Source organism: Talpa europaea (genome assembly GCF_964194135.1).
Source record: "Talpa europaea genome assembly, contig: HAP1_SCAFFOLD_274, whole genome shotgun sequence".
Taxonomy (NCBI): Eukaryota; Metazoa; Chordata; class Mammalia; order Eulipotyphla; family Talpidae; genus Talpa; species Talpa europaea.
Genome location: NW_028167852.1, coordinates 3,953 through 26,214, shown reverse-complemented (window position 1 = coordinate 26,214; position 22,262 = coordinate 3,953). Strand labels below are relative to the sequence as shown.

General features: G+C 33.8%; 1 protein-coding gene across 1 annotated transcript in view; it reads right to left on the bottom strand.

Annotated features, from left to right (window-relative positions):
* LOC311188120 (uncharacterized protein) overlaps positions 1-21,854 on the bottom strand; it is a gene marked incomplete at its 5' end in the record, with an annotated part of 30,601 nt that extends 8,747 nt beyond the window's left edge. Inside the window, one exon of the mRNA XM_084259876.1 lies at positions 21,610-21,854. Coding sequence (XP_084116002.1) covers positions 21,610-21,854 — 245 coding nt within the window. The remainder of the gene's footprint in view (positions 1-21,609) is intronic.
* Between the last annotated feature and the right edge of the window lie 408 nt (positions 21,855-22,262).

The following is a 22,262-nucleotide window of genomic DNA, read 5'->3' as shown; positions in this document are numbered from 1 at the left end:
GTTCTTCTACTTCCTCTTGTTCTTCTTGTAGTTCTACATCCCCTTCTTCTGTAATTTCTGCTTTTTCATCTAATTCTTCTGTGTCTTCTTCTTGTTCTTCTTGTTCTTCTACTTCTTCTTGTTCTTCTTGTAGTTCTATATCCCCTTCGTCGTCTTCCTCAACTTCTTCTGTTTCTTCTGCATTTTCTGCTTTTTCAATCACTTCTTCTCATTCTGCGTCTTCTACTTCTTCAGCTGATTCTTCTATGATTTGTCCGTTTTCACCTTACTCTTCTGTTTCTACTTCTTGTTCTTCTTGTTCTTCTAGTTCTTCTTGTTCTCCTTGTAGTTCTACATCCCCATCTTCTTCTTCATCTCTTCGGTATCTTCTACAATTTCTGCTTTTTCAATTACTTCATCTTCTTCTGCTTCTTCTCCTTCAGCATATTCAAGTGTTATTTCTGCTTTTTCGGCTTATTCTTATGTAATTTCTTCTTTTTCATCTAATTCTTCTGTGTCTTCATTCTTGTTCTTCTACTTCTTCTTGTTCTTCTTGTATTTCTACATCCTCCTCCTCTTCTGCTTCTTCTTCTTCTTCTTCTTCTTCTTCTTCTTCCTCTTCTTCTTCTTCTTCTTCTTCTTCTTCTTCTTCTTCTTCTTCTTCTTCTTCTTCTTCTTCTTCTTCTTCTTCTTCTTCTGTTTCTTCCGCATTGTATTCATTTTCAATTACTTCATCCTTTCTTCTTCTTTTTCTGCTTCTTCATCTTATACATGTGTTATTTCTGTATTTTCGGCTTATACTTCTGTTATTTCTCCTTTTTCGGCTTAATCTTCTGTTATTTCTGCTTTTTCCTCTTATTCTTCGGTTTCTACTTCTTGCTTTTCTTCTTCTTGTTGTTCTTCTTGTAGTTCTATTTCTCATTTGCCTTCTTCTTCATGTTATGCTTTTCCATTTTCTCTTTTTCTGCTGCTTCTTCTGCATCTTCTTCAGCTTATTCTTCTGTTATTTCTGCTTATTTTGCTTATTTTTCTGTTACATCTGCTTTTTCGTCCTATTCTTTTTCTATTTCTCCTTTTTCATCTAATTCTTCTGTTCTTCTTCTTCTTCTCGTTCTTCTAGTTCTTCTTCTTCATCTGGTTGTTCTACATCTCCTTCTTCTTCTTCTTTATCTTCTTCTGTTTCTTCTGCATTTTCTGCTTTTTCAAATACTTCTTATTCAACTTCTGCTTTTCTTCAGCTTATTCTTCTGTAATTTCTGCTTTTTCATCTAATTCTTCTGTTTCTTCTTCTTGTTCTTCTAGTTCTTCTACTTCTTCTTGATCTTCTTGTAGTTCTACATCCCCTTCTTCGTCCTCTTCATCTTCTTCTGTTTCTTCTGCATTTTCTGCTTTTTCAATCACTTCTCCTACTGCTTCTTCTACTACTTCTTCAGATTATTCTTCTGTTATTTGTGCGTTTTCATCTTATTCTTCTGTTTCTACTTCTTGTTCTTCTAGTTCTTCTTGTTCTCCTTGTAGTTCTACATCCCCATCTTCTTCTTGTACATCATCTTCTGTTACTTCCGCTTTTTCTGCATTTTCAATTACTTCATCGCTGCTTCTTCTTCTTCTTCTGCTTCTTCTTCAACTTATTCATGTGTTATTTCTACTTTTTCGGCTTATTCTTCAGTAATTTCTGCATTTTCGGCTTATACTTCTGATATTTCTCCTTTTTCGGGTTAATCTTCTGTTATTTCTGCTTTTTCCTCTCATTCTTCGGTTTCTACTTTGTGCTTTTCTTCTTCTTCTTGTTCTTCTTGTAGTTCTACATCTCATTCGCCTTCTTCTTCTGCTTCTCTGCACGTTATGCTTTTCCAATTACTTCTTCTGCTGCTGCTGCTTCTGCATCTTCTTCAGCTTATTCTTCTGTTATTTCTGCTTATTTTGCTTATTCTTCTGTTATTTCTGCTTTTTCGGCCTATTCTTTTTCTATTTCTCCTTTTCATCTCATTCTTCTGTTTCTTCTTTTTGTTCTTGTTCCAGTTCTTCTTCTTCATCTGGTTGTTCTACATCTCCTTCTTCTTCTTCTTTATCTTCTGTTTCTTCTGCATTTTCTGCTTTTTCAAATCCTTCTTCTTATTCAACTTCTTCTTCTTTTCTTCAGCTTATTCTTCTGGTATTTCTGCGTTTTCATCTTATTCTTCTGTTTCTACTTCTTGATCTTCTTGTTCTTCTAATTCTTCTTGTTCTCCTTGTATTTCTACATCCCCATCTTCTTCTTCTTCATCTTCTTCTATTTCATCCGCATTGTCTGCATTTTCAATTACTTCATCGCTTCTTCTTCTTCTTCTTCTTCTTCTTCTGCTTCATCTTCAATTTATTCATGAGTGATTTCTGCTTTTTCGCTTATTGTTCTGTAATTTCTGCATGTTCGGCTTATACTTCTGTTATTTCTCCTTTTTCGGCTTAATCTTCTGTTATTTCTGCTTTTATGTCTTATTCTTCGGTTTCTACATCTTGTTCTTCTTGTTCTTCTTGTAGTTCTACATATCCTTCTCATTCTTCGTTTTTTTTCTTCTGCATGTTATGCTTTTTCAATTACTTCATCTTCTTCTCTTCTTATGCTTCTTCTTCAGCTTATTCAAGTGTTATTTCTGGTTTTTCGGCTTATTCTCTAATTTCTGCTTTTTCATCTAATTCTTCTTTGTATTCTTCTTGTTCTTTTACTTCTTCTTGTTCTTCTTGTATTTCTACATCCCCTTCTTCGTCTTGCTCATCTTCTTCTGTTTCTTCTCATTTTCTGCTTTTTCAATCACTTCTTCTCCTTCTGCTTCTTCTACTTCTTCTTCAGCTTATTCTTCTGTTATTTGTGCGTTTTCATCTTATTCTTCTGTTTCTACTTCTTGTTCCTCTTGTTCTTCTAGTTCTTCTTGTTCTCCTTGTAGTTCTACATCGCCATCTTCTTCTTCTTCATCTCTTTCTGTTTCTTCCACATTTTCTGCATTTTCAATTACCTCATTTTCTTCTTCTTCTTCTTCTTCTTCAGCTTATTCATGTGTTATGTCTGATTTTTCGGCTTATTCTTCTGTAATTTCTACATTTTCGGTTTATATTTCTGTTATTTGACCTTTCTCGGCTTAATCTTCTGTTATTTCTGCTTTTTTCGGCTTATCCTTCTGTTATTTCTGCTTTATCGGCCTCTTCTTTTTCTATTTCTGCTTTTTCATCAAATTCTTCTGTTTCTTCTTCTTCATCTGCTTGTTCTACATCTCCTTCTTCTTCTTCTTCTTCTTCTTCTTCTTCTTCTTCTTCTTCTTCTTCTTCTTCTTCTTCTTCTTCTTCTTCTTCTTCTTCTTCTTCTTCTTCTTCTTCTTCTTCTTCATCTTCTGTTTCTTCTGCATTTTCTGCTTTTTCAAATACTTCTTATTCTACTTCTGCTTTTCTTCAGCTTATTCTTCTGTTATTTCTGCGTTTTAATCTTATTCTTCGGTTTCCACTTCTTGTTATCCATGTTCTTCTAGTTCTTCTTATTCTTCTTGTATTCTACATCCCCTTCTTCTTCATCATCTTCTTCTGTATCTTCTGCAATTTCTGCTTTTTCAATTAATTCATCTTCTTCTGCTTTTTCTGCTACTTCTTCAGCTTATTCAAGTGTTATTTCTGCTTTTTCAGCTTATTCTTCTGTAATTTCTGCTTTTTCATTTAATTCTTCTGTGTCTTCTTCTTGTTCTTCTTGTTCTTCTACTTCCTCTTGTTCTTCTTGTAGTTCTACATCCCCTTCTTCTGTAATTTCTGCTTTTTCATCTAATTCTTCTGTGTCTTCTTCTTGTTCTTCTTGTTCTTCTACTTCTTCTTGTTCTTCTTGTAGTTCTATATCCCCTTCGTCGTCTTCCTCAACTTCTTCTGTTTCTTCTGCATTTTCTGCTTTTTCAATCACTTCTTCTCATTCTGCGTCTTCTACTTCTTCAGCTGATTCTTCTATGATTTGTGCGTTTTCACCTTACTCTTCTGTTTCTACTTCTTGTTCTTCTTGTTCTTCTAGTTCTTCTTGTTCTCCTTGTAGTTCTACATCCCCATCTTCTTCTTCATCTCTTCTGTATCTTCTACAATTTCTGCTTTTTCAATTACTTCATCTTCTTCTGCTTCTTCTCCTTCAGCATATTCAAGTGTTATTTCTGCTTTTTCGGCTTATTCTTATGTAATTTCTTCTTTTTCATCTAATTCTTCTGTGTCTTCATTCTTGTTCTTCTACTTCTTCTTGTTCTTCTTGTATTTCTACATCCTCTTCTTCTTCTTCTTCTTCTTCTTCTTCTTCTTCTTCTTCTTCTTCTTCTTCTTCTTCTTCTTCTTCTTCTTCTTCTTCTTCTTCTTCTTCTTCTTCTGTTTCTTCCGCATTGTATTCATTTTCAATTACTTCATCCTTTCTTCTTCTTTTTCTGCTTCTTCATCTTATACATGTGTTATTTCTGTATTTTCGGCTTATACTTCTGTTATTTCTCCTTTTTCGGCTTAATCTTCTGTTATTTCTGCTTTTTCCTCTTATTCTTCGGTTTCTACTTCTTGCTTTTCTTCTTCTTGTTGTTCTTCTTGTAGTTCTATTTCTCATTTGCCTTCTTCTTCATGTTATGCTTTTCCATTTTCTCTTTTTCTGCTGCTTCTTCTGCATCTTCTTCAGCTTATTCTTCTGTTATTTCTGCTTATTTTGCTTATTTTTCTGTTACATCTGCTTTTTCGTCCTATTCTTTTTCTATTTCTCCTTTTTCATCTAATTCTTCTGTTCTTCTTCTTGTTCTCGTTCTTCTAGTTCTTCTTCTTCATCTGGTTGTTCTACATCTCCTTCTTCTTCTTCTTTATCTTCTTCTGTTTCTTCTGCATTTTCTGCTTTTTCAAATACTTCTTATTCAACTTCTGCTTTTCTTCAGCTTATTCTTCTGTAATTTCTGCTTTTTCATCTAATTCTTCTGTTTCTTCTTCTTGTTCTTCTAGTTCTTCTACTTCTTCTTGATCTTCTTGTAGTTCTACATCCCCTTCTTCGTCCTCTTCATCTTCTTCTGTTTCTTCTGCATTTTCTGCTTTTTCAATCACTTCTCCTACTGCTTCTTCTACTACTTCTTCAGATTATTCTTCTGTTATTTGTGCGTTTTCATCTTATTCTTCTGTTTCTACTTCTTGTTCTTCTAGTTCTTCTTGTTCTCCTTGTAGTTCTACATCCCCATCTTCTTCTTGTACATCATCTTCTGTTACTTCCGCTTTTTCTGCATTTTCAATTACTTCATCGCTGCTTCTTCTTCTTCTTCTGCTTCTTCTTCAACTTATTCATGTGTTATTTCTACTTTTTCGGCTTATTCTTCAGTAATTTCTGCATTTTCGGCTTATACTTCTGATATTTCTCCTTTTTCGGGTTAATCTTCTGTTATTTCTGCTTTTTCCTCTCATTCTTCGGTTTCTACTTTGTGCTTTTCTTCTTCTTCTTGTTCTTCTTGTAGTTCTACATCTCATTCGCCTTCTTCTTCTGCTTCTCTGCACGTTATGCTTTTCCAATTACTTCTTCTGCTGCTGCTGCTTCTGCATCTTCTTCAGCTTATTCTTCTGTTATTTCTGCTTATTTTGCTTATTCTTCTGTTATTTCTGCTTTTTCGGCCTATTCTTTTTCTATTTCTCCTTTTCATCTCATTCTTCTGTTTCTTCTTTTTGTTCTTGTTCCAGTTCTTCTTCTTCATCTGGTTGTTCTACATCTCCTTCTTCTTCTTCTTTATCTTCTGTTTCTTCTGCATTTTCTGCTTTTTCAAATCCTTCTTCTTATTCAACTTCTTCTTCTTTTCTTCAGCTTATTCTTCTGGTATTTCTGCGTTTTCATCTTATTCTTCTGTTTCTACTTCTTGATCTTCTTGTTCTTCTAATTCTTCTTGTTCTCCTTGTATTTCTACATCCCCATCTTCTTCTTCTTCATCTTCTTCTATTTCATCCGCATTGTCTGCATTTTCAATTACTTCATCGCTTCTTCTTCTTCTTCTTCTACTTCTTCTGCTTCATCTTCAATTTATTCATGAGTGATTTCTGCTTTTTCGCTTATTCTTCTGTAATTTCTGCATGTTCGGCTTATACTTCTGTTATTTCTCCTTTTTCGGCTTAATCTTCTGTTATTTCTGCTTTTATGTCTTATTCTTCGGTTTCTACATCTTGTTCTTCTTGTTCTTCTTGTAGTTCTACATATCCTTCTCATTCTTCTTTTTTTTTCTTCTGCATGTTATGCTTTTTCAATTACTTCATCTTCTTCTCTTCTTATGCTTCTTCTTCAGCTTATTCAAGTGTTATTTCTGGTTTTTCGGCTTATTCTCTAATTTCTGCTTTTTCATCTAATTCTTCTTTGTATTCTTCTTGTTCTTTTACTTCTTCTTGTTCTTCTTGTATTTCTACATCCCCTTCTTCGTCTTGCTCATCTTCTTCTGTTTCTTCTCATTTTCTGCTTTTTCAATCACTTCTTCTCCTTCTGCTTCTTCTACTTCTTCTTCAGCTTATTCTTCTGTTATTTGTGCGTTTTCATCTTATTCTTCTGTTTCTACTTCTTGTTCCTCTTGTTCTTCTAGTTCTTCTTGTTCTCCTTGTAGTTCTACATCGCCATCTTCTTCTTCTTCATCTCTTTCTGTTTCTTCCACATTTTCTGCATTTTCAATTACCTCATTTTCTTCTTCTTCTTCTTCTTCTTCAGCTTATTCATGTGTTATGTCTGATTTTTCGGCTTATTCTTCTGTAATTTCTACATTTTCGGTTTATATTTCTGTTATTTGACCTTTCTCGGCTTAATCTTCTGTTATTTCTGCTTTTTTTCGGCTTATCCTTCTGTTATTTCTGCTTTATCGGCCTCTTCTTTTTCTATTTCTGCTTTTTCATCAAATTCTTCTGTTTCTTCTTCTTCATCTGCTTGTTCTACATCTCCTTCTTCTTCTTCTTCTTCTTCTTCTTCTTCTTCTTCTTCTTCTTCTTCTTCTTCTTCTTCTTCTTCTTCTTCTTCTTCTTCTTCTTCTTCTTCTTCTTCTTCTTCTTCTTCTTCTTCTGTTTCTTCTGCATTTTCTGCTTTTTCAAATACTTCTTATTCTACTTCTGCTTTTCTTCAGCTTATTCTTCTGTTATTTCTGCGTTTTAATCTTATTCTTCGGTTTCCACTTCTTGTTATCCATGTTCTTCTAGTTCTTCTTATTCTTCTTGTATTCTACATCCCCTTCTTCTTCATCATCTTCTTCTGTATCTTCTGCAATTTCTGCTTTTTCAATTAATTCATCTTCTTCTTCTTTTTCTGCTACTTCTTCAGCTTATTCAAGTGTTATTTCTGCTTTTTCAGCTTATTCTTCTGTAATTTCTGCTTTTTCATTTAATTCTTCTGTGTCTTCTTCTTGTTCTTCTTGTTCTTCTACTTCCTCTTGTTCTTCTTGTAGTTCTACATCCCCTTCTTCTGTAATTTCTGCTTTTTCATCTAATTCTTCTGTGTCTTCTTCTTGTTCTTCTTGTTCTTCTACTTCTTCTTGTTCTTCTTGTAGTTCTATATCCCCTTCGTCGTCTTCCTCAACTTCTTCTGTTTCTTCTGCATTTTCTGCTTTTTCAATCACTTCTTCTCATTCTGCGTCTTCTACTTCTTCAGCTGATTCTTCTATGATTTGTCCGTTTTCACCTTACTCTTCTGTTTCTACTTCTTGTTCTTCTTGTTCTTCTAGTTCTTCTTGTTCTCCTTGTAGTTCTACATCCCCATCTTCTTCTTCATCTCTTCGGTATCTTCTACAATTTCTGCTTTTTCAATTACTTCATCTTCTTCTGCTTCTTCTCCTTCAGCATATTCAAGTGTTATTTCTGCTTTTTCGGCTTATTCTTATGTAATTTCTTCTTTTTCATCTAATTCTTCTGTGTCTTCATTCTTGTTCTTCTACTTCTTCTTGTTCTTCTTGTATTTCTACATCCTCCTCCTCTTCTGCTTCTTCTTCTTCTTCTTCTTCTTCTTCTTCTTCTTCTTCCTCTTCTTCTTCTTCTTCTTCTTCTTCTTCTTCTTCTTCTTCTTCTTCTTCTTCTTCTTCTTCTTCTTCTTCTTCTTCTTCTTCTTCTGTTTCTTCCGCATTGTATTCATTTTCAATTACTTCATCCTTTCTTCTTCTTTTTCTGCTTCTTCATCTTATACATGTGTTATTTCTGTATTTTCGGCTTATACTTCTGTTATTTCTCCTTTTTCGGCTTAATCTTCTGTTATTTCTGCTTTTTCCTCTTATTCTTCGGTTTCTACTTCTTGCTTTTCTTCTTCTTGTTGTTCTTCTTGTAGTTCTATTTCTCATTTGCCTTCTTCTTCATGTTATGCTTTTCCATTTTCTCTTTTTCTGCTGCTTCTTCTGCATCTTCTTCAGCTTATTCTTCTGTTATTTCTGCTTATTTTGCTTATTTTTCTGTTACATCTGCTTTTTCGTCCTATTCTTTTTCTATTTCTCCTTTTTCATCTAATTCTTCTGTTCTTCTTCTTGTTCTCGTTCTTCTAGTTCTTCTTCTTCATCTGGTTGTTCTACATCTCCTTCTTCTTCTTCTTTATCTTCTTCTGTTTCTTCTGCATTTTCTGCTTTTTCAAATACTTCTTATTCAACTTCTGCTTTTCTTCAGCTTATTCTTCTGTAATTTCTGCTTTTTCATCTAATTCTTCTGTTTCTTCTTCTTGTTCTTCTAGTTCTTCTACTTCTTCTTGATCTTCTTGTAGTTCTACATCCCCTTCTTCGTCCTCTTCATCTTCTTCTGTTTCTTCTGCATTTTCTGCTTTTTCAATCACTTCTCCTACTGCTTCTTCTACTACTTCTTCAGATTATTCTTCTGTTATTTGTGCGTTTTCATCTTATTCTTCTGTTTCTACTTCTTGTTCTTCTAGTTCTTCTTGTTCTCCTTGTAGTTCTACATCCCCATCTTCTTCTTGTACATCATCTTCTGTTACTTCCGCTTTTTCTGCATTTTCAATTACTTCATCGCTGCTTCTTCTTCTTCTTCTGCTTCTTCTTCAACTTATTCATGTGTTATTTCTACTTTTTCGGCTTATTCTTCAGTAATTTCTGCATTTTCGGCTTATACTTCTGATATTTCTCCTTTTTCGGGTTAATCTTCTGTTATTTCTGCTTTTTCCTCTCATTCTTCGGTTTCTACTTTGTGCTTTTCTTCTTCTTCTTGTTCTTCTTGTAGTTCTACATCTCATTCGCCTTCTTCTTCTGCTTCTCTGCACGTTATGCTTTTCCAATTACTTCTTCTGCTGCTGCTGCTTCTGCATCTTCTTCAGCTTATTCTTCTGTTATTTCTGCTTATTTTGCTTATTCTTCTGTTATTTCTGCTTTTTCGGCCTATTCTTTTTCTATTTCTCCTTTTCATCTCATTCTTCTGTTTCTTCTTTTTGTTCTTGTTCCAGTTCTTCTTCTTCATCTGGTTGTTCTACATCTCCTTCTTCTTCTTCTTTATCTTCTGTTTCTTCTGCATTTTCTGCTTTTTCAAATCCTTCTTCTTATTCAACTTCTTCTTCTTTTCTTCAGCTTATTCTTCTGGTATTTCTGCGTTTTCATCTTATTCTTCTGTTTCTACTTCTTGATCTTCTTGTTCTTCTAATTCTTCTTGTTCTCCTTGTATTTCTACATCCCCATCTTCTTCTTCTTCATCTTCTTCTATTTCATCCGCATTGTCTGCATTTTCAATTACTTCATCGCTTCTTCTTCTTCTTCTTCTACTTCTTCTGCTTCATCTTCAATTTATTCATGAGTGATTTCTGCTTTTTCGCTTATTCTTCTGTAATTTCTGCATGTTCGGCTTATACTTCTGTTATTTCTCCTTTTTCGGCTTAATCTTCTGTTATTTCTGCTTTTATGTCTTATTCTTCGGTTTCTACATCTTGTTCTTCTTGTTCTTCTTGTAGTTCTACATATCCTTCTCATTCTTCTTTTTTTTTCTTCTGCATGTTATGCTTTTTCAATTACTTCATCTTCTTCTCTTCTTATGCTTCTTCTTCAGCTTATTCAAGTGTTATTTCTGGTTTTTCGGCTTATTCTCTAATTTCTGCTTTTTCATCTAATTCTTCTTTGTATTCTTCTTGTTCTTTTACTTCTTCTTGTTCTTCTTGTATTTCTACATCCCCTTCTTCGTCTTGCTCATCTTCTTCTGTTTCTTCTCATTTTCTGCTTTTTCAATCACTTCTTCTCCTTCTGCTTCTTCTACTTCTTCTTCAGCTTATTCTTCTGTTATTTGTGCGTTTTCATCTTATTCTTCTGTTTCTACTTCTTGTTCCTCTTGTTCTTCTAGTTCTTCTTGTTCTCCTTGTAGTTCTACATCGCCATCTTCTTCTTCTTCATCTCTTTCTGTTTCTTCCACATTTTCTGCATTTTCAATTACCTCATTTTCTTCTTCTTCTTCTTCTTCTTCAGCTTATTCATGTGTTATGTCTGATTTTTCGGCTTATTCTTCTGTAATTTCTACATTTTCGGTTTATATTTCTGTTATTTGACCTTTCTCGGCTTAATCTTCTGTTATTTCTGCTTTTTTCGGCTTATCCTTCTGTTATTTCTGCTTTATCGGCCTCTTCTTTTTCTATTTCTGCTTTTTCATCAAATTCTTCTGTTTCTTCTTCTTCATCTGCTTGTTCTACATCTCCTTCTTCTTCTTCTTCTTCTTCTTCTTCTTCTTCTTCTTCTTCTTCTTCTTCTTCTTCTTCTTCTTCTTCTTCTTCTTCTTCTTCATCTTCTGTTTCTTCTGCATTTTCTGCTTTTTCAAATACTTCTTATTCTACTTCTGCTTTTCTTCAGCTTATTCTTCTGTTATTTCTGCGTTTTAATCTTATTCTTCGGTTTCCACTTCTTGTTATCCATGTTCTTCTAGTTCTTCTTATTCTTCTTGTATTCTACATCCCCTTCTTCTTCATCATCTTCTTCTGTATCTTCTGCAATTTCTGCTTTTTCAATTAATTCATCTTCTTCTGCTTTTTCTGCTACTTCTTCAGCTTATTCAAGTGTTATTTCTGCTTTTTCAGCTTATTCTTCTGTAATTTCTGCTTTTTCATTTAATTCTTCTGTGTCTTCTTCTTGTTCTTCTTGTTCTTCTACTTCCTCTTGTTCTTCTTGTAGTTCTACATCCCCTTCTTCTGTAATTTCTGCTTTTTCATCTAATTCTTCTGTGTCTTCTTCTTGTTCTTCTTGTTCTTCTACTTCTTCTTGTTCTTCTTGTAGTTCTATATCCCCTTCGTCGTCTTCCTCAACTTCTTCTGTTTCTTCTGCATTTTCTGCTTTTTCAATCACTTCTTCTCATTCTGCGTCTTCTACTTCTTCAGCTGATTCTTCTATGATTTGTGCGTTTTCACCTTACTCTTCTGTTTCTACTTCTTGTTCTTCTTGTTCTTCTAGTTCTTCTTGTTCTCCTTGTAGTTCTACATCCCCATCTTCTTCTTCATCTCTTCTGTATCTTCTACAATTTCTGCTTTTTCAATTACTTCATCTTCTTCTGCTTCTTCTCCTTCAGCATATTCAAGTGTTATTTCTGCTTTTTCGGCTTATTCTTATGTAATTTCTTCTTTTTCATCTAATTCTTCTGTGTCTTCATTCTTGTTCTTCTACTTCTTCTTGTTCTTCTTGTATTTCTACATCCTCTTCTTCTTCTTCTTCTTCTTCTTCTTCTTCTTCTTCTTCTTCTTCTTCTTCTTCTTCTTCTTCTTCTTCTTCTTCTTCTTCTGTTTCTTCCGCATTGTATTCATTTTCAATTACTTCATCCTTTCTTCTTCTTTTTCTGCTTCTTCATCTTATACATGTGTTATTTCTGTATTTTCGGCTTATACTTCTGTTATTTCTCCTTTTTCGGCTTAATCTTCTGTTATTTCTGCTTTTTCCTCTTATTCTTCGGTTTCTACTTCTTGCTTTTCTTCTTCTTGTTGTTCTTCTTGTAGTTCTATTTCTCATTTGCCTTCTTCTTCATGTTATGCTTTTCCATTTTCTCTTTTTCTGCTGCTTCTTCTGCATCTTCTTCAGCTTATTCTTCTGTTATTTCTGCTTATTTTGCTTATTTTTCTGTTACATCTGCTTTTTCGTCCTATTCTTTTTCTATTTCTCCTTTTTCATCTAATTCTTCTGTTCTTCTTCTTGTTCTCGTTCTTCTAGTTCTTCTTCTTCATCTGGTTGTTCTACATCTCCTTCTTCTTCTTCTTTATCTTCTTCTGTTTCTTCTGCATTTTCTGCTTTTTCAAATACTTCTTATTCAACTTCTGCTTTTCTTCAGCTTATTCTTCTGTAATTTCTGCTTTTTCATCTAATTCTTCTGTTTCTTCTTCTTGTTCTTCTAGTTCTTCTACTTCTTCTTGATCTTCTTGTAGTTCTACATCCCCTTCTTCGTCCTCTTCATCTTCTTCTGTTTCTTCTGCATTTTCTGCTTTTTCAATCACTTCTCCTACTGCTTCTTCTACTACTTCTTCAGATTATTCTTCTGTTATTTGTGCGTTTTCATCTTATTCTTCTGTTTCTACTTCTTGTTCTTCTAGTTCTTCTTGTTCTCCTTGTAGTTCTACATCCCCATCTTCTTCTTGTACATCATCTTCTGTTACTTCCGCTTTTTCTGCATTTTCAATTACTTCATCGCTGCTTCTTCTTCTTCTTCTGCTTCTTCTTCAACTTATTCATGTGTTATTTCTACTTTTTCGGCTTATTCTTCAGTAATTTCTGCATTTTCGGCTTATACTTCTGATATTTCTCCTTTTTCGGGTTAATCTTCTGTTATTTCTGCTTTTTCCTCTCATTCTTCGGTTTCTACTTTGTGCTTTTCTTCTTCTTCTTGTTCTTCTTGTAGTTCTACATCTCATTCGCCTTCTTCTTCTGCTTCTCTGCACGTTATGCTTTTCCAATTACTTCTTCTGCTGCTGCTGCTTCTGCATCTTCTTCAGCTTATTCTTCTGTTATTTCTGCTTATTTTGCTTATTCTTCTGTTATTTCTGCTTTTTCGGCCTATTCTTTTTCTATTTCTCCTTTTCATCTCATTCTTCTGTTTCTTCTTTTTGTTCTTGTTCCAGTTCTTCTTCTTCATCTGGTTGTTCTACATCTCCTTCTTCTTCTTCTTTATCTTCTGTTTCTTCTGCATTTTCTGCTTTTTCAAATCCTTCTTCTTATTCAACTTCTTCTTCTTTTCTTCAGCTTATTCTTCTGGTATTTCTGCGTTTTCATCTTATTCTTCTGTTTCTACTTCTTGATCTTCTTGTTCTTCTAATTCTTCTTGTTCTCCTTGTATTTCTACATCCCCATCTTCTTCTTCTTCATCTTCTTCTATTTCATCCGCATTGTCTGCATTTTCAATTACTTCATCGCTTCTTCTTCTTCTTCTTCTTCTTCTTCTTCTTCTTCTGCTTCATCTTCAATTTATTCATGAGTGATTTCTGCTTTTTCGCTTATTCTTCTGTAATTTCTGCATGTTCGGCTTATACTTCTGTTATTTCTCCTTTTTCGGCTTAATCTTCTGTTATTTCTGCTTTTATGTCTTATTCTTCGGTTTCTACATCTTGTTCTTCTTGTTCTTCTTGTAGTTCTACATATCCTTCTCATTCTTCTTTTTTTTCTTCTGCATGTTATGCTTTTTCAATTACTTCATCTTCTTCTCTTCTTATGCTTCTTCTTCAGCTTAGTCAAGTGTTATTTCTGGTTTTTCGGCTTATTCTCTAATTTCTGCTTTTTCATCTAATTCTTCTTTGTATTCTTCTTGTTCTTCTTGTTCTTTTACTTCTTCTTGTTCTTGTATTTCTACATCCCCTTCTTCGTCTTGCTCATCTTCTTCTGTTTCTTCTCATTTTCTGCTTTTTCAATCACTTCTTCTCCTTCTGCTTCTTCTACTTCTTCTTCAGCTTATTCTTCTGTTATTTGTGCGTTTTCATCTTATTCTTCTGTTTCTACCTCTTGTTCCTCTTGTTCTTCTAGTTCTTCTTGTTCTCCTTGTAGTTCTACATCGCCTTCTTCTTCTTCATCTCTTTCTGTTTCTTCCACATTTTCTGCATTTTCAATTACCTCATTTTCTTCTTCTTCTGCTTCTTCTTCAGCTTATTCATGTGTTATGTCTGCTTTTTCGGCTTATTCTTCTGTAATTTCTACATTTTCGTTTTATATTTCTGTTATTTGACCTTTCTCGGCTTAATCTTCTGTTATTTCTGCTTTTTTCGGCTTATCCTTCTGTTATTTCTGCTTATTCGGCCTCTTCTTTTTCTATTTCTGCTTTTTCATCAAATTCTTCTGTTTCTTCTTCTTGTTCTTCTAGTTCTTCTTCTTCATCTGCTTGTTCTACATCTCCTTCTATTTCTTCTTCTTCTTCTTCTTCTTCTTCTTCTTCTTCTTCTTCTTCTTCTTCTTCTTCTTCTTCTTCTTCTTCTTCTTCTTCTTCTTCTTCTTCTTCTTATTCTTCTTCTTCTTCTTCTTCTTCTTCTTCATCTTCTGTTTCTTCTGCATTTTCTGCTTTTTCAAATACTTCTTATTCTACTTCTGCTTTTCTTCAGCTTATTCTTCTGTTATTTCTGCGTTTTAATCTTATTCTTCGGTTTCCACTTCTTGTTATCCATGTTCTTCTAGTTCTTCTTATTCTTCTTGTATTCTACATCCCCTTCTTCTTCATCATCTTCTTCTGTATCTTCTGCAATTTCTGCTGTTTCAATTAATTCATCTTCTTCTGCTTTTTCTGCTACTTCTTCAGCTTATTCAAGTGTTATTTTTGCTTTTTCAGCTTATTCTTCTGTAATTTCTGCTTTTTCATTTAATTCTTCTGTGTCTTCTTCTTGTTCTTCTTGTTCTTCTACTTCCTCTTGTTCTTCTTGTAGTTCTACATCCCCTTCTTCTGTAATTTCTGCTTTTTCATCTAATTCTTCTGTGTCTTCTTCTTGTTCTTCTTGTTCTTCTACTTCTTCTTGTTCTTCTTGTAGTTCTATATCCCCTTCGTCGTCTTCCTCAACTTCTTCTGTTTCTTCTGCATTTTCTGCTTTTTCAATCACTTCTTCTCATTCTGCGTCTTCTACTTCTTCAGCTGATTCTTCTATGATTTGTGCGTTTTCACCTTATTCTTCTGTTTCTACTTCTTGTTCTTCTTGTTTTCTAGTTCTTCTTGTTCTCCTTGTAGTTCTACATCCCCATCTTCTTCTTCATCTCTTCTGTATCTTCTGCAATTTCTGCTTTTTCAATTACTTCATCTTCTTCTGCTTCTTCTCCTTCAGCATATTCAAGTGTTATTTCTGCTTTTTCGGCTTATTCTTATGTAATTTCTTCTTTTTCATCTAATTCTTCTGTGTCTTCATTCTTGTTCTTCTACTTCCTCTTGTTCTTCTTGTATTTCTACATCCTCTTCTTCTTCTTCTTCTTCTTCTTCTTCTTCTTCTTCTTCTTCTTCTTCTTCTTCTTCTTCTTCTTCTTCATCTTCTTCTTCTTCTTCTGTTTCTTCCGCATTGTATTCATTTTCAATTACTTCATCCCTTCTTCTTCTTCTTCTGCTTCTTCATCTTATACATGTGTTATTTCTGCATTTTCGGCTTATGCTTCTGTTATTTCTCCTTTTTCGGCTTAATCTTCTGTTATTTCTGCTTTTTCCTCTTATTCTTCGGTTTCTACTTCTTGCTTTTCTTCTTCTTCTTGTTCTTCTTGTAGTTCTATGTCTCATTTGCCTTCTTCTTCCTGTTATGCTTTTCCATTTTCTCTTTTTCTGCTGCTTCTTCTGCATCTTCTTCAGCTTATTCTTCTGTTATTTCTGCTTATTTTGCTTATTTTTCTGTTACATCTGCTTTTTCGGCCTATTCTTTTTCTATATCTCCTTTTTCATCTAATTCTTCTGATTCTTCTTCTTGTTCTTGTTCTTCTAGTTCTTCTTCTTCATCTGGTTGTTCTACATCTCCTTCTTCTTCTTCTTTATCTTCTTCTGTTTCTTCTGCATTTTCTGCTTTTTCAAATACTTCTTATTCAACTTCTGCTTTTCTTCAGCTTATTCTTCTGTAATTTCTGCTTTTTCATCTAATTCTTCTGTTTCTTCTTCTTGTTCTTCTAGTTCTTCTACTTCTTCTTGATCTTCTTGTATTTCTACATCCCCTTCTTCGTCCTCTTCATCTTCTTCTGTTTCTTCTGCATTTTCTGCTTTTTCAATCACTTCTCCTACTGCTTCTTCTACTACTTCTTCAGATTATTCTTCTGTTATTTGTGCGTTTTCATCTTATTCTTCTGTTTCTACTTCTTGTTCTTCTAGATCTTCTTGTTCTCCTTGTAGTTCTACATCCCCATCTTCTTCTTGTACATCATCTTCTGTTACTTCCGCTTTTTCTGCATTTTCAATTACTTCATCGCTGCTTCTTCTTCTTCTGCTTCTTCTTCAACTTATTCATGTGTTATTTCTACTTTTTCGGCTTATTCTTCAGTAATTTCTGCATTTTCGGCTTATACTTCTGATATTTCTCCTTTTTCGGGTTAATCTGTTATTTCTGCTTTTTCCTCTCATTCTTGGGTTTCTACTTTGTGCTTTTCTTCTTCTTCTTGTTCTTCTTGTAGTTCTACATCTCATTCGCCTTCTTCTTCTGCTTCTCTGCACGTTATGCTTTTCCAATTACTTCTTCTGCTGCTGCTGCTTCTGCATCTTCTTCAGCTTATTCTTCTGTTATTTCTGCTTATTTTGCTTATTCTTCTGTTATTTCTGCTTTTTCGGCCTATTCTTTTTCTATTTCTCCTTTTCATCTCATTCTTCTGTTTCTTCTTTTTGTTCTTGTTCCAGTTCTTCTTCTTCATCTGGTTGTTCTACATCTCCTTCTTCTTCTTCTTTATCTTCTGTTTCTTCTGCATTTTCTGCTTTTTCAAATCCTTCTTCTTATTCAACTTCTTCTTCTTTTCTTCAGCTTATTCTTCTGGTATTTCTGCGTTTTCATCTTATTCTTCTGTTTCTACTTCTTGATCTTCTTGTTCTTCTAATTCTTCTTGTTCTCCTTGTATTTCTACATCCCCATCTTCTTCTTCTTCATCTTCTTCTATTTCATCCGCATTGTCTGCATTTTCAATTACTTCATCGCTTCTTCTTCTTCTTCTTCTTCTTCTTCTTCTGCTTCTTCTGCTTCATCTTCAATTTATTCATGAGTGATTTCTGCTTTTTCGCTTATTCTTCTGTAATTTCTGCATGTTCGGCTTATACTTCTGTTATTTCTCCTTTTTCGGCTTAATCTTCTGTTATTTCTGCTTTTATGTCTTATTCTTCGGTTTCTACATCTTGTTCTTCTTCTTCTTCTTGTAGTTCTACATATCCTTCTCATTCTTCTTTTTTTTCTTCTGCATGTTATGCTTTTTCAATTACTTCATCTTCTTCTCTTCTTATGCTTCTTCTTCAGCTTATTCAAGTGTTATTTCTGGTTTTTCGGCTTATTCTCTAATTTCTGCTTTTTCATCTAATTCTTCTTTGTATTCTTCTTGTTCTTTTACTTCTTCTTGTTCTTCTTGTATTTCTACATCCCCTTCTTCGTCTTGCTCATCTTCTTCTGTTTCTTCTCATTTTCTGCTTTTTCAATCACTTCTTCTCCTTCTGCTTCTTCTACTTCTTCTTCAGCTTATTCTTCTGTTATTTGTGCGTTTTCATCTTATTCTTCTGTTTCTACTTCTTGTTCCTCTTGTTCTTCTAATTCTTCTTGTTCTCCTTGTAGTTCTACATTGCCATCTTCTTCTTCTTCATCTCTTTCTGTTTCTTCCACATTTTCTGCATTTTCTATTACCTCATTTTCTTCTTCTTCTGCTTCTTCTTCAGCTTATTCATGTGTTATGTCTGCTTTTTCGGCTTATTCTTCTGTAATTTCTACATTTTCGGTTTATATTTCTGTTATTTGACCTTTCTCGGCTTAATCTTCTGTTATTTCTGCTTTTTTTCGGCTTATCCTTCTGTTATTTCTGCTTCATCGGCCTCTTCTTTTTCTATTTCTGCTTTTTCATCAAATTCTTCTGTTTCTTCTTCTTGTTCTTCTAGTTCTTCTTCTTCATCTGCTTGTTCTACATCTCCTTCTATTTCTTCTTCTTCTTCTTCTTCTTCTTCTTCTTCTTCTTCTTCTTCTTCTTCTTCTTCTTCTTCTTCTTCTTCTTCTTCTTCTTCTTCTTCTTCTTCTTCTTCATCTTCTGTTTCTTCTGCATTTTCTGCTTTTTCAAATTCTTCTTATTCTACTTCTGCTTTTCTTCAGCTTATTCTTCTGTTATTTCTGCGTTTTAATATTATTCTTCGGTTTCCACTTCTTGTTATCCATGTTCTTCTAGTTCTTCTTATTCTTCTTGTATTCTACATCCCCTTCTTCTTCATCATCTTCTTCTGTATCTTCTGCAATTTCTGCTTTTTCAATTAATTCATCTTCTTCTGCTTTTTCTGCTACTTCTTCAGCTTATTCAAGTGTTATTTCTGCTTTTTCAGCTTATTCTTCTGTAATTTCTGCTTTTTCATTTAATTCTTCTGTGTCTTCTTCTTGTTCTTCTTGTTCTTCTACTTCCTCTTGTTCTTCCTGTAGTTCTACATCCCCTTCTTCTGTAATTTCTGCTTTTTCATCTAATTCTTCTGTGTCTTCTTCTTGTTCTTCTTGTTCTTCTACTTCTTCTTGTTCTTCTTGTAGTTCTATATCCCCTTCGTCGTCTTCCTCAACTTCTTCTGTTTCTTCTGCATTTTCTGCTTTTTCAATCACTTCTTCTCATTCTGCGTCTTCTACTTCTTCAGCTGATTCTTCTATGATTTGTCCGTTTTCACCTTACTCTTCTGTTTCTACTTCTTGTTCTTCTTGTTCTTCTAGTTCTTCTTGTTCTCCTTGTAGTTCTACATCCCCATCTTCTTCTTCATCTCTTCTGTATCTTCACAATTTCTGCTTTTTCAATTACTTCATCTTCTTCTGCTTCTTCTCCTTCAGCATATTCAAGTGTTATTTCTGCTTTTTCGGCTTATTCTTATGTAATTTCTTCTTTTTCATCTAATTCTTCTGTGTCTTCATTCTTGTTCTTCTACTTCTTCTTGTTCTTCTTGTATTTCTACTTCTTCTTCTTCTTCTTCTTCTTCTTCTTCTTCTTCTTCTTCTTCTTCTTCTTCTTCTTCTTCTTCTTCTTCTTCTTCTTCTTCTTCTTCTTCTTCTTCTTCTTCTTCTTCTTCTTCTTCTGTTTCTTCCGCATTGTATTCATTTTCAATTACTTCATCCTTTCTTCTTCTTTTTCTGCTTCTTCATCTTATACATGTGTTATTTCTGTATTTTCGGCTTATACTTCTGTTATTTCTCCTTTTTCGGCTTAATCTTCTGTTATTTCTGCTTTTTCCTCTTATTCTTCGGTTTCTACTTCTTGCTTTTCTTCTTCTTGTTGTTCTTCTTGTAGTTCTATTTCTCATTTGCCTTCTTCTTCATGTTATGCTTTTCCATTTTCTCTTTTTCTGCTGCTTCTTCTGCATCTTCTTCAGCTTATTCTTCTGTTATTTCTGCTTATTTTGCTTATTTTTCTGTTACATCTGCTTTTTCGTCCTATTCTTTTTCTATTTCTCCTTTTTCATCTAATTCTTCTGTTCTTCTTCTTGTTCTTGTTCTTCTAGTTCTTCTTCTTCATCTGGTTGTTCTACATCTCCTTCTTCTTCTTCTTTATCTTCTTCTGTTTCTTCTGCATTTTCTGCTTTTTCAAATACTTCTTATTCAACTTCTGCTTTTCTTCAGCTTATTCTTCTGTAATTTCTGCTTTTTCATCTAATTCTTCTGTTTCTTCTTCTTGTTCTTCTAGTTCTTCTACTTCTTCTTGATCTTCTTGTAGTTCTACATCCCCTTCTTCGTCCTCTTCATCTTCTTCTGTTTCTTCTGCATTTTCTGCTTTTTCAATCACTTCTCCTACTGCTTCTTCTACTACTTCTTCAGATTATTCTTCTGTTATTTGTGCGTTTTCATCTTATTCTTCTGTTTCTACTTCTTGTTCTTCTAGTTCTTCTTGTTCTCCTTGTAGTTCTACATCCCCATCTTCTTCTTGTACATCACCTTCTGTTACTTCCGCTTTTTCTGCATTTTCAATTCCTTCATCGCTGCTTCTTCTTCTTCTTCTGCTTCTTCTTCAACTTATTCATGTGTTATTTCTACTTTTTCGGCTTATTCTTCAGTAATTTCTGCATTTTCGGCTTATACTTCTGATATTTCTCCTTTTTCGGGTTAATCTTCTGTTATTTCTGCTTTTTCCTCTCATTCTTGGGTTTCTACTTCGTGCTTTTCTTCTTCTTCTTGTTCTTCTTGTAGTTCTACATCTCATTCGCCTTCTTCTTCTGCTTCTCTGCACGTTATGCTTTTCCAATTACTTCTTCTGCTGCTGCTGCTTCTGCATCTTCTTCAGCTTATTCTTCTGTTATTTCTGCTTATTTTGCTTATTCTTCTGTTATTTCTGCTTTTTCGGCCTATTCTTTTTCTATTTCTCCTTTTCATCTCATTCTTCTGTTTCTTCTTTTTGTTCTTGTTCCAGTTCTTCTTCTTCATCTGGTTGTTCTACATCTCCTTCTTCTTCTTCTTTATCTTCTGTTTCTTCTGCATTTTCTGCTTTTTCAAATCCTTCTTCTTATTCAACTTCTTCTTCTTTTCTTCAGCTTATTCTTCTGGTATTTCTGCGTTTTCATCTTATTCTTCTGTTTCTACTTCTTGATCTTCTTGTTCTTCTAATTCTTCTTGTTCTCCTTGTATTTCTACATCCCCATCTTCTTCTTCTTCATCTTCTTCTATTTCATCCGCATTGTCTGCATTTTCAATTACTTCATCGCTTCTTCTTCTTCTTCTTCTGCTTCATCTTCAATTTATTCATGAGTGATTTCTGCTTTTTCGCTTATTCTTCTGTAATTTCTGCATGTTCGGCTTATACTTCTGTTATTTCTCCTTTTTCGGCTTAATCTTCTGTTATTTCTGCTTTTATGTCTTATTCTTCGGTTTCTACATCTTGTTCTTCTTGTTCTTCTTGTAGTTCTACATATCCTTCTCATTCTTCTTTTTTTTCTTCTGCATGTTATGCTTTTTCAATTACTTCATCTTCTTCTCTTCTTATGCTTCTTCTTCAGCTTATTCAAGTGTTATTTCTGGTTTTTCGGCTTATTCTCTAATTTCTGCTTTTTCATCTAATTCTTCTTTGTATTCTTCTTGTTCTTCTTGTTCTTTTACTTCTTCTTGTTCTTCTTGTATTTCTACATCCCCTTCTTCGTCTTGCTCATCTTCTTCTGTTTCTTCTCATTTTCTGCTTTTTCAATCACTTCTTCTCCTTCTGCTTCTTCTACTTCTTCTTCAGCTTATTCTTCTGTTATTTGTGCGTTTTCATCTTATTCTTCTGTTTCTACTTCTTGTTCCTCTTGTTCTTCTAGTTCTTCTTGTTCTCCTTGTAGTTCTACATCGCCATCTTCTTCTTCTTCATCTCTTTCTGTTTCTTCCACATTTTCTGCATTTTCAATTACCTCATTTTCTTCTTCTTCTCCTTCTTCTTCAGCTTATTCATGTGTTATGCCTGCTTTTTCGGCTTATTCTTCTGTAATTTTCGGTTATATTCTTTTACATTTTCGGTTTATATTTCTGTTATTTGACCTTTCTCGGCTTAATCTTCTGTTATTTCTGCTTTTTTCGGCTTATCCTTCTGTTATTTCTGCTTTATCGGCCTCTTCTTTTTCTATTTCTGCTTTTTCATCAAATTCTTCTGTTTCTTCTTCTTGTTCTTCTAGTTCTTCTTCTTCATCTGCTTGTTCTACATCTCCTTCTATTTCTTCTTCTTCTTCTTCTTCTTCTTCTTCTTCTTCTTCTTCTTCTTCTTCTTCTTCTTCTTCTTCTTCTTCTTCTTCTTCTTCTTCTTCTTCTTCTTCTTCTTCTTCTTCTTCTTCTTCTTCTTCTTCATCTTCTGTTTCTTCTGCATTTTCTGCTTTTTCAAATACTTCTTATTCTACTTCTGCTTTTCTTCAGCTTATTCTTCTGTTATTTCTGCGTTTTAATCTTATTCTTCGGTTTCCACTTCTTGTTATCCATGTTCTTCTAGTTCTTCTTATTCTTCTTGTATTCTACATCCCCTTCTTCTTCATCATCTTCTTCTGTATCTTCTGCAATTTCTGCTTTTTCAATTAATTCATCTTCTTCTGCTTTTTCTGCTACTTCTTCAGCTTATTCAAGTGTTATTTCTGCTTTTTCAGCTTATTCTTCTGTAATTTCTGCTTTTTCATTTAATTCTTCTGTGTCTTCTTCTTGTTCTTCTTGTTCTTCTACTTCCTCTTGTTCTTCTTGTAGTTCTACATCCCCTTCTTCTGTAATTTCTGCTTTTTCATCTAATTCTTCTGTGTCTTCTTCT